The 12073-nt window shown below is 36.2% G+C and overlaps 1 protein-coding gene across 2 annotated transcripts; it reads left to right on the forward strand.

Annotated features, from left to right (window-relative positions):
• Positions 1-234: 234 nt before the first annotated feature.
• LOC149417926 (uncharacterized) lies at positions 235-7347 on the forward strand. Of its 2 annotated transcripts, none has more exons than XM_089639537.1 (5): positions 235-1527; positions 1673-1874; positions 1958-2044; positions 2221-2295; positions 6967-7347. In XM_089639537.1, the coding sequence occupies exons 1-5, from the start codon at positions 1357-1359 to the stop codon at positions 7329-7331; spliced, it is 900 nt and encodes a 299-aa protein (XP_089495663.1). In that variant the 5' UTR covers positions 235-1356; the 3' UTR covers positions 7332-7347. The 2 variants fall into 2 exon arrangements, with proteins under 2 accessions (XP_089495663.1, XP_089495664.1); XM_089639538.1 differs by having other exon boundaries at positions 241-1527; positions 1964-2044.
• The last annotated feature ends 4726 nt before the right edge of the window (positions 7348-12073 follow it).

Genomic DNA, 12073 nt, shown 5'->3' on the forward strand with positions numbered 1-12073 from the left:
CCAACCGCCGAATGTGAAAGAAGGTTGACAGTTTTAGGACGAAATTTGAGATTTAAGTTTACCAGCACTATATTGATCAAAATTGGATAAAATGGAGATTACTAATGCTCGCAAGCGCCTAATCAACCCCGAAAATTGGAAACGAGCTAAAGAAAAGACGTTAAAGTAAGTCAGTTCACCCGTAATACTATTCCAAATCTGTACTCATTTCAATGAGGTTTTCTTATATAAATACGACGATATGAACTTCGAATCCTGCGTTTTTAAGACTAATAAACATATTTTGATGAATACAATTAAAATTAGAAATGTTACCTATTGAAATAATGGCATTATTGTTTGATTTTAAAACCAGCCGAATTTGTTCAAATGTCATGTGCGAATTGCGGGGTGGTTCAATCGATACATAAAATTTAAAAATGGTATTACATTAATATTTTTTTAACTAATTTATTTTTGTAAAGGACAAGATTTAAATGCATTTATTTGCTATTTATTGTTGAATCAAATAATTAATATTTTCATGTTTTTACTTAACTTAGGTATTCGGTAAAAGGCTTTCCCAGATATCCAACGTGTGATCATCGCCGTGGCTTACAGTGTAGGCTATTAACGATGAATGATTTAAAGAAGTTCCATGACGCATTCTACTCCGTCCCAGCAAAAGACAAACAAGATGCTTTTATATTGAAGTTTTGCGGAGTACGCCCACCCAAAAGACGCCGCAATGGAATTCAGCAACCAAGTAAACCAAAAATTATCCACATTTCAATATAGCATCCTAAATTCAGCCGGAAATAACCTGCCTACCTGCAGAAACACATTTTTGTCTGCATTGAACATTACCAAGCATAGAGTTATTGGAGCGTTTAAAAGATTCAAAAAAATAATTGTTTGGTGCCCCTAGAAACGAGGGGTGGCTCGAGAAAGGATTCATTATTTGAAAAAAAACTAGAGTGGGTAAAAAATTTCATTAAGGGGCTCAAAGGAACTGACACCCGTATTCAGAGTCGATCCTTAAAGTTGTCTAAGTCAAGTGTCAGCCTTACCTAAGCAAAGGTAAGAACCGTCCTTACCTTTAACGCTTCTATACAGAGTCCACACTTTGAGCTTCCTTTCCTCAGGTAGAGACCTTTTGTCTACGCCGAAAGAAAGGTGTGACGTCATCCGAAACTTGTCGATGTCCTGCTTCTACGGAAACAACATGCCCCGTTTTGGGACAATCTGTGTGTTTATCTATGCTGTTGTCTATGGATTTAGTTCAAGCGTCTGTCGTAAATAAGTAAATAACATCGGCCTGTCAAAAGTCTCTGTTACATCTTCAGTTGAGTGTCTCGAAAGTTTCCTTTTTAAACAATGAATTCTCGTATTATAATCACGCCGAGTGAAAGGCAATGTTTATTAGATTTAATAAACACATATCCTGCCGTTGCCAGCATTTCGACTAATCATCTGCAACTTGGCGAGAAGAAAAATGCGTGGGCCAAGTTGACAGATGATTTCAACTCAATCGCCGGCAATCAAAAGGTTTGTATCTTTTGTAATTGAAATACTAACTAGCCATCACGCCGTTTCCCCACAGGGATACTCTTTTTTCATTCATATACATACTCTTCTATTGTTCCGATTCCGTAATACTATTATAATACTGTATTATTGAATTCCTTCTTAGCGGACCCAAGCGCAGCTTAAGAAATGCTGGGACAACATTAAGTCAAAAAGGAAGATGGAGCTCTGCGAGGAAAAGAGGAGCAGGATGAAGACGGGAGGGGGCAGGCTGTCGCCAACTGTCTCTGATGAGCATCATCCCGTTGACAGCGTGCTGGACTTGGCCACCAACGTTGAACTGAGCTTTAGCAACGACAGCGATCGCGGTTAGTTTAAGAAAGTTATGTGAAATATTTTGGCTACTTGTTTATTTAACTTTGACCTTATTTCTTATAAAGTATTGTTTAAGTTTCAGATACCGCTGTGCCCAGCACCAGCACGTCTGCTTTATTCAGCATGCCATGGACTGACCAGTCGACGGAAGTGCCGGTGTTTGGTAAGTCAATTTTTGATAATATAATTGATTCTTATCAATTCAAAATGTGATTTGTTGTTAGATGGTAGTGTTCGCATTTCTCTGTAGGAACTTATTACATAATTTTATCAGTTGTCATGCTAAATCTTAAATAATTTTCGAGATAGAAATATTGCAAAAGTGTTTTTAATTTTCAGATATAACAAAAACACCGGAGGAAAGTTCAACGCCCCAGCTCAAGACGAAGACACGTCGCATTATAGCCAAGAAAGGTGACTATATTTACCTCTCTATTTGCTGTGATTACTTGCATTTTCGTACAAAGGTTCAAATAATTTTTTTTTTTTTATTTATTTATTTCACGCCTATTAAGGCTTTTACATACATATATATAAAAAATATTTACGAAATTATACATGAAAATAGTGCAGGAAACGACTATTAAAACAATTGCAGAAAAATAAATATAAAGTCAAAATATCACTCAACTTGATTTGATCTACACAGAATGCAGGCACAACATATAAAAAATCCAAAATATTTTTTTCTATTTCAGTTGACAAAATTATTATATGTTAGTCAAATCAAATTAAATACCTTTATTCAAATATTCCACTACTCGATGAAAAAAAAAACTTCAATAGGGTATGCTTATATATTGAAATTGATGTACTAAATATATCAACAACATCTGAGTATTTGTTTCCTAGCTGTTGAATCCGTCGCATAGGAGTATGATATTGGGACGTTGACATAGAATTGCTACAATAATATGGTAGGTACTGTCTTGAAACCGACCTGCTTGGAGTATGAAAAGAGATTACATATAATAAATCAGGGGTATCAAACATTGAATTAATGATTTTATACAAACAGGTTAAATCGGAAATAATTCTGCGATCAGATAATTTTATTAAATTTAATGAACAAAGTAAGTTATCGTAATTTAGGTTTTCTCTAGGAATGCCCATTTTGAAATTTACATATCTTAAAAATTTATTTTGGATTCTTTCAATCGCATGTGAATGAACCTCATAATTTGGGGACCAAACCGTGGAATTGTATTCTACATGACTCCTTACTAGTGACATATATAATGTTTTTACAGTATTTACATTATTGAAATCACTAGATACCCTTAAAATAAATCCCAACATTTTCAAAGCTTTATTGGTTATTATTTCAATATGCTTGATAAAGTTAAGTTTCGTGTCAAACCAAATACCTAAGTCATTAATTTCCGAGACAGATACTAACGACATGTTGTTAATGGAATAATCAAAAAATATTGGATACTTTATTCGATGAAACCTCATAATTTGACATTTGCTTATGTTAAGTTGCAAGCGGTTATCACGACACCATATAATTAATCTTGACAAGTTATTTGACAATATATGGCAATCGTTAATGTTTCTGATTGCTTTGAATATTTTCAGGTCGTCTGCAAACATTAACACTTGAACATCATTGAAAATATACAATACATCATTGACAAATAATAAAAACAGGATTGGTCCTAAGTGTGATCCCTGGGGAACACCACTCGTAGCAGTGAATTTGTATGAAAATGTGCCATCAATTTTAACAGCCAGTAATCTGTCGGTCAAGTAACTATTAAACCACTTATATAGTGAACCACCTATACCGAATTTATGGAGTTTATTCAGCAATAACTCATGATTGACTTTATCGAACGCCTTGCTAAAATCGGTATAAATAGAGTCAACTTGACATTTACTAGACATGGAATCAGATATATAGTTTTGATAGGTTAACAAGTTAGTAAGGGTAGATTTTCCAGTAGAGAAACCATGTTGCTTAGGAGAAATGACGTGGTTTAATCGGAAAATAACTTTTTTAAGAAGAATTTTTTCAAAAACTTTAGGAATTGTTGATAAAAGGCACACCGGTCTGTAATTAATCACCTCGTGTTTATCGCCTTTTTTAAAAATAGGCGTAAGAAAGCTGAATTTCCATTTAGTAGGAAAACATCCTGTTCGTAAAGACTGATTAAACAGCAAATATAAAGGATACGCCAGATTGGTAGCACAATTATTCAAAAATACAGGAGGTATTTTATCTGGTCCACCACTTTTGCTTTGATCTAGTAATTTTAGTTCAGTCAATATATCATTATATTCTATGTGGATAAAAGATAAATTAAGATTATGATCAGTAGTAAAATTTGATACTGTACTAGCAGAAACTGGTGTCTCACATTCATAAACGCTTTTAAAAAAATCAGCAAAAAGGTCAGCGATACTTTTAGTGTCTTTGGCCTTTTTACCTGCATATTCCAAGTTGGCGGGTATACCAAAGTTGTTATTTTTCATTGATTTTGCATAGTTCCAAAAATACTTTACATTATGATTTATTGAAGTTTCAACATTATTAATAAAAGAATTGTAGCACATTTTTGATAAGATTTTACAATCTTTTCTAACGTTTTTAAATTCAATATAATTTGATAAAGACCTGTCTTCTTTATATTTCTTATGTAAAACTTTTTTAAGGGCAGTTAATTGAACAAGTTCTTTGTTGAACCATCTCGGATATTTTGATTCTTTAAAATGAATGAGTGGGATGAGATCTGTAATAATTTTATCCAGCAAGTAATAAAAAGATTCAATATTTTGATTAATATCGCCTTCCTTAAGAAATGACCAATCTTCCTTGTGGAGACGATCATTTATGTCCCGATAATTCGCATTTTTAAAGTTATACGTAGGAATTGAATTATTTTGATTGCCTTCTTTAGTACAAGAGATAAGTATTGCTAGTGGGGGATGGTGGTTGTCTATCGGAAGAATAGACTCTAATGATTCATTTATAATAACGTTGCTTTCATTTGACAAAACTAGATCAAGAACACGATTATTAATATTACGTACATGGTTATATTGGGTTAAATTAAAAAGTAAAGACATATCTAGAATTACTCGTTCGCAGGCGGTTGCTGGTATTGAATTAAAATTACTGTCTAAAACGTTGAAATTGCAATTAGGTAAATTATAATCACCGCAAATAATTATTTGATGATTTGGATATTTTGTTTTTACTAACTCAACATCTTCACAGTGTTTTTTATAGATTGATATGTTGGCATTAGGAGGAATATAAACAGTTCCAATAATAGTTTTCTTGAAATCACCACTTAACAATACGAACAATTGTTCCACATCAGTATTTTTGATTTTGAGTGCTTTCGAAGTAATATTTTTGCGGACCGCTATCAGGACACCACCTCCTCTTGTATTGGAGCTGGTATTCTGACTCCGGTCTGCTCGGTGGACATGGTGCCTATGTAGTCCTAGCTCCGCTGAGAAGATTGATGATGTTAGCCATGTTTCAGTGAGTATGATGACATCATTTGAGAAAGATGGAGCATTTACTCTGAACTCCTTTAATTTTGTTCTGATGCCCCTGACGTTCTGGTAGTAGATGAGGCGTTTATATGGCTGGAGTTTTTTGGTTGAACATTGATAATTTTAGGTGAGTTGTTAATATATTTTATGGTTAAATTATTTTCTCCCTTATTTTTCCGGTTTTCTAACTCCTTCCATACATTTTGAATTTCTTGGCGCTGAACCCATGTTAAGTCTTTTTTGGTTTTAATACTGAAATTTTTGTAGTCTATAGCCTTTTTTTGAAGAACCAGTTTCACTTGATGTTGATCTGACAGTTCAATCTTGATCGGACGTATTTTATCCATTTCTTTTTTACCTAAACGGAACATTTTTATTTCAGAGGTATCAACATTTTCAACTTTGCTTAGAATACTCAAAACTTTGTTCTTATCCTCCCTCATGCAGTCAGTTTGAGTACCAGTTGAGCACTCAGGTACATTAAACATTATAATATTCTTAGAACGTAATTTTCTCTCCTCCATTTCTGCTAGTGTTTCGCAAATTCCAGGTAGGTCTTGGATGGTGTTAGGTAGAGGTTGGACCTGAGGTGGCTTCTGTTGTGAGATGTTTGTATAGGCCTTCAGCTCTCCTTCCAGGAAGCCCACTTTCGCACCAACAACACTAATATTCCCCAAAAGTTCCGAAAGTTTAGGAGTTAATTTAGCCATTTGCTCTTTGGTAAATTTATTCGATGGATCCATAATGGTACTGTTCATAGAGTTTATTATATTACTTGCCATCGTAATAAAATGGTAGGGATCACACGAATCCATAATTAGTAGATCGAAGCATGGAGTTCGGAGAGCTTTACTTTAACCTCTCGTTTTCCACCATAAAGAAAGAGGGGCCCTGTTGAAGATGCTGTGTGGGGAATGTTTTTGAGGAAGGAGTGAAAATGGGTCTTGAAGAGACCAATGTTGTAGGAGGGAGGAAAAACAGAGGCCAGCAAATCGTTCCACAGCCGAGCTGTTGATGACAAATGTCATCCGTGTACATGCAATGAATATGCTAATATCGATCACTTCGTCGGTAATCTGGCCTCATACAAAAGATGCATTAAACTTAATTTGTTTGCTAGTAGGTACCACGATAATACATCATGTAAACATAATATGCCTACCAGTACTGCACTCCAAAACTATTTAATGTACTAGAAATCATAGGTACTTGAAAAATTTATCAAATCGGATGACATAATCCAGGATTTCTTACTTTTTATATTTAAATCTTTGTGGGTACCTTTTAGAGATAATTTATATTTCTACATTTTTACTGTTTTTTTTCTTACTTTAAATTTTAATTTTTACTTGTAATTTATAGTTTGCACTTTATATTTACTTTACACTTACTTACTTTACTGTGTAAATAAATAAATATGTTGGGCGCGTGTTTGGCGTGTTTCCCGACTGTGCACTATGTCATGGGGCACAGAGTGTTATTTACACAAATAAACCTGTTATTTACATTGATGACTAATCAGCTTGCAATTTTGTGTTGTTTCACTAATCAGCTTGTAATTTTGTGTTGTTTCAGACTTGATACCATCTAGTGGGCAGGTGGTTCGGGACGAGGGCCAAGTGCGTTGCCTCAGAAGCACCAATCTAACAAAGTACGATGAAGAAATGCACGTAGTAAGGATGGAGACTGCCCGGGAGCAGAGAGAGACTGCCCGGGAGCAGAAGGAGACTGCCCGGAAGCAGAGGGAGACTGCCCAGGAGATTGCCCGGGAGCAGATCGAGACTGCCCGGGAGCAGAGGGAGACTGCCCAGCAGATTGCCCGGGAGCAGATCGAGACTGCTCGGGAGCAGTCGAAAGGAGCTCGTCTGCAGAACGAACTTATAGAACTACAAATAAGAAGAGCGAAGGCAGAATTGGAAAAAGAGCTCGCCAATAAATAAATATGAATAAAAAATATATTAATCTCCAATAAATGTTTTATTTATTTTCCATTCTGTTTCAATTTTTTTGATAATGGACATTATTAATACATACATAGGTATATATTTAAGATAAACCCTTGTGCTCTTTCATAATTCAATACACAGCATAATTATAACATATTATAAAAAATATGACTTCACTACTCATTACATTAGATAAGGTGTCCTTTCACAGCATGACATTACACAGCACAATTACTATGCATTAAAAAATATGACTTCATTAGTCATAACATTAGATATGGTGTCCTTTCACAGTTCAATACACAGCACAATTACTATACATTATATATGGTGTCCTTTCACAGTTAATTACACAGCACAATTATTATACATTAGATATGGTGTCCTTTCACAGTTCATTACACGGCACAATTACTGACGTCACTATTCATTACATATATGGTGTCCTTTCACAGTTCATTACACATCACGTAAAATGTCTTTGGATAAATGCATCTCTTATCGTTCTGCCTGAAGCAGACTGCACCACCGAATTGACAGGTATATTTATACCCTCAAACCGCCCAAAATGCTGGTCGTTTGACGATATACATAAATTATGCAAAATGGCACACGCAACGATAATGTTTGTAGTATTACTTAGTTTATTTTCTAATTTCCTCCTCAGACAAGGAAATCTCCTCTTCCATACACCAAATAATCTTTCGACTACATTCCGTGTGGAAATTTGCGCCTTATTATATTTTTCTTGCCCTTCATTTGCAGGATTTAATACTGGTGTGAACATATAATTTGTCTGGCCATATCCGCTGTCCCCGAGAAGAATGCCTGTAATCCTTTTCTCCTCAAACTTTAGGCGGCACGCGCTGTTTTGAAATATCCTGGAATCGTGGGTAGAACCAGGCCACCTGGCAACTATGTCCAAAAATTCCAAACGTGGACCTGACACAGCTTGCACATTCAAGGAGAACCATCCTTTCCTGTTGCGAAAAGATTCCCCTATTGTTCGGCTTGGGCTCTTGATGGCAATGTGTGTACAGTCAATACATCCGACGACTCCTGGAAATTGGGCTCTTGAATAGAAGAGTTTCCGATTTTCAGCGTAGTCCTGGGGCCGTTGAGGAAAATGAATAAATTCAGTTATCCGTTGCGCCAATCTGGAGGAAATCTTTTGCACTACTCTGCTGGAGGTTGGTTGGCTCAGTTTGTGTAGATCTCCCGCAACAATCTGGAATCATATAAAAATATGTAGGTAGTTAATGAACATTGAAAATAATACAAGATGAACACTCCATCTAGATATTTTGTACATCTAAGGGCATCTGGTTAATTTTAGGTTGACATCATGTTTTCATTAAATAATATATGCATTCTTTCATTCTTTGTCGATTTCAAATCAGTACAGACATAATGTAAATAACAAGTTTCAGCATCACAAAATGTAATATTTTCGTTTCACAAAAGTAGAACATAATTTGACAATAGATATCTAGTAAAAAAGACGCATTTACCTGATAATTACCAGTAGCGTAGAATCGCAGCGCGATAGCTACCTGAATAACAGGAGGTATGGGCAAGCCTCTATTATTAACTAAAGCGTAATTCGGAAATAATAGAGGAATTAATATATGCATTACAGTTGTTTTCTCCAACCGATAACGATCCTTAAATTGCCGGTCACTGTAAAACTCCACGGGATTTTCAAAATCGCGTAAATAACGCCGCACGCTGCCCATATTGTCCGTGCCAACGTCGTCACGTGTATTGTATGGATCAACGATGTAATCCAAAAACTCGTTATCCATTTCCATGATCTCCATTTCCATAATCTGCATCTCCATTGTTTTATGTTTTCAACAGCAACAACCGCAACAACTGGGAACAAATCACCGACTTAGCAAGGCAAAGGTACCCTACCCACCAACCTCGAGTTTTGACAGCTAAAAGTCAAAGTAAGCAAGTATGCGCGTGCGCAGTGTCGTAGAGACTTCCATAGTGACGTCTCTGAATACAAAATTTTTTGAAATCTTGAGAAAGGTAGCTTCCTTACTAAGTGACGTCACACCGACTTTAGGCGTGTCTCTGAATATAAAACGGTGTTTTTTAAAGGAAAGGAAGGTTTCTTGAACTAAAGGATCGACTCTGAATACGGGTGTTAGTCTCACTACACACGCACTAGAAGTACAAGAATTTATTTGGATTCAAGTCTTAGCATTTCTAAAATATGGAAAATGTACAATAGTTAAGTACTTGACGATTTAAAAGTGAAAGAATCTTATTTTACGAATGTCTTCAATACAAACTTTGATATAAGTTTTTCAAGTCCTAGTACAGACGAATGCAGTACATGCATCGAATCAAAAGAAAAACTGAAAATTGAAAAGGATGTAATTAAAAGGGTTGATCTTTTTTTCAAATTAACACTATGTACATAAAAAAACAAGCTGATTGTTTCTTTCAATACTTGAAAGATAAACCAGACAATTGTTTTCTTATGTCTTTCGACTGCCAGAAGAACTTAGTTTTACCAAAAGTCAGCGACCAGTCGGCTTAATATTCTAGACAATTGTATTGCTACAATCTAGCGCCTACACTTGAAAGGACACTGATGCGCATAGATATGTTACTACCCCAGACCGGCGTACGTTACCGCACCATGCCTAACGGCCTGGAAGCCGTGGACTTTAGTTTCAGAGTCGGTACGGCTGCCTTTAACGTAAATGCAGTAGAAAGTGGCTGGAAGGGGTTAATAAGATTCATACCCCAGAACGCATTCCAAGCAGTCCGCCCGCACGGTTGGGGTATGCGTTCATTTGTCAAAAATTGGGAGGAGATGACGTGTAGGAGGGTTGCCGTACCAACACCGCTCGTATACTTGTTGAGGGGAGAGTTCCTCTCACCGTCGTTAGTTGGAATTACAGCGAGAGCTGTAAGTTAAACGAAAGTAAATGCTTTTACTGTGGAAAATTCGGGCATTATAAGGCACAGTGTCGGTTTAAAAAGTCAAAGGAAAATAAGAAAACAAGTAATGCTTTTGTAGTGTCGAATTCAGCGCATACAAATTATGAACAATCAAAGTGGTTAGTTGACTCTGGAGCAAGCGAACAAATGTGCAACAATCGCTCTTTATTTACATCATTTTCAAATGTTCCGCAAAAGTCTGTTATTGTTGGAAATGGGGCAATCATTAGTGTGTTAGGCTGTGGACAGATGGCGGTGCAAGTCTATAATGGGACTGAATAAATACATCACGAAAGACATTTCATCTTTGATCATAATACTAATTTAGAATAAAACACAGGTATTTTAATTATAAGTAGGCAACACCAGCAAAATACTATGAAGAATAAAAATTCATCAAAGAATTAAAATTACATCTGTGCAATTGCAAAGGATTCTTTTCAAAACATTCTCTACGATTATATTACAAGAAATGCAACGAGTCACGTGAGAAAGGTTCACGTGTAATTAATGTAATGGGAAGAGATTTAACAGGATTTGTGCATAATAGAGCTAACAAAGAATAGGACATACACTTTTCCCCGTATTGAAGGACGATAATATTACAAAATCCATACAGTATGATGAACTCCTCATTGTGTTTGGAAAAAAACTTTGTGAACAATATAAAACACACCAACACGACATGATTAGAGACCTGACACCACCTCAGATTGTTACCAAAAATATCAATAAGTGAGTTTGTGTCAATATTTCAACCACAACATTTTGATAAAGCATTCAGCGCCCTACGAGAATGTGCTAAATAGGACAGATCAATCATGTGGTTTAAAACTCCAGCCATTGGCAGTAATCTCACAATCTGACAAAACTACGGCAAAACTTCAACGAGCTACGACCTTTTGAAGGCACCCACCATGGTGAAGGACGACAATTTGTCTTCAAGGACCTTCCCACAGCTACACAAGTTTTTCTGAGGGATTTCACCGTCAAGAGCCCACTACAACAACCATACAGTGGCCCTCACCAAGTCATCCGCCGAAATGGAAGGACATACACCATCCTAGCGAAAGGAAAGGAAGTCACAGTGGCCATTGACCGTATTAAACCAGCCTACAAGGCCTGTGAACGCAAGATAGATGCAACGGCACTGGCACCGGCACCAACCCTTACTACGATCATCAACAAGCAGGATCGGACTCACACAACCACACGTTCTGGAAGGCATGTTCGTTTTCCGAACCACCTTGATGAGTTGACGAGCTTTTCTTTCCATCGCAGCCCTTAACCATGCTGTTGGAGGGGGAGTCCTGTAGTGGAACGCATCTGATATAGTATTCAAAATATGCTACAATAGTATTAAGGGGGGGCTAGGGTTTTAAAATTTTTTTGCATTTTTTTAAATAAATGCTTAGAATAATAATAATATGTTAAGAATATTGTGTTCAAATTTCAAGTTGATTGGAGAAAAATTGACGAAGTTACGAGTATTTTTATACCTGTCGATTTTAATCCCTACCCGACCATACGTATAAGCCGAGCAGAGCAGGAAGCTGAGAAACAAACTAAAGAAGGCAGGATTCGTCGTAGACAGGAGCAAAAAGGTGCTTTAGACATCATGGATGATAGCAACATCCTTTATGGACCTGGCATTGATGATTCAGTGTGAGGTAAGCCGATAAAATTTGCTTATAAACGTTTAATACCAGATTTTTTAGTGTTCAAAACTTTATAGCGTTTTTCCCACAACTCACGTTTTCAAAGTCGGTGACCGT

Source organism: Hesperophylax consimilis, chromosome 14 (assembly GCF_061612785.1).
Source record: "Hesperophylax consimilis isolate HC1 chromosome 14, BYU_Hcon_1.0, whole genome shotgun sequence".
NCBI classification, from domain to species: Eukaryota; Metazoa; Arthropoda; class Insecta; order Trichoptera; family Limnephilidae; genus Hesperophylax; species Hesperophylax consimilis.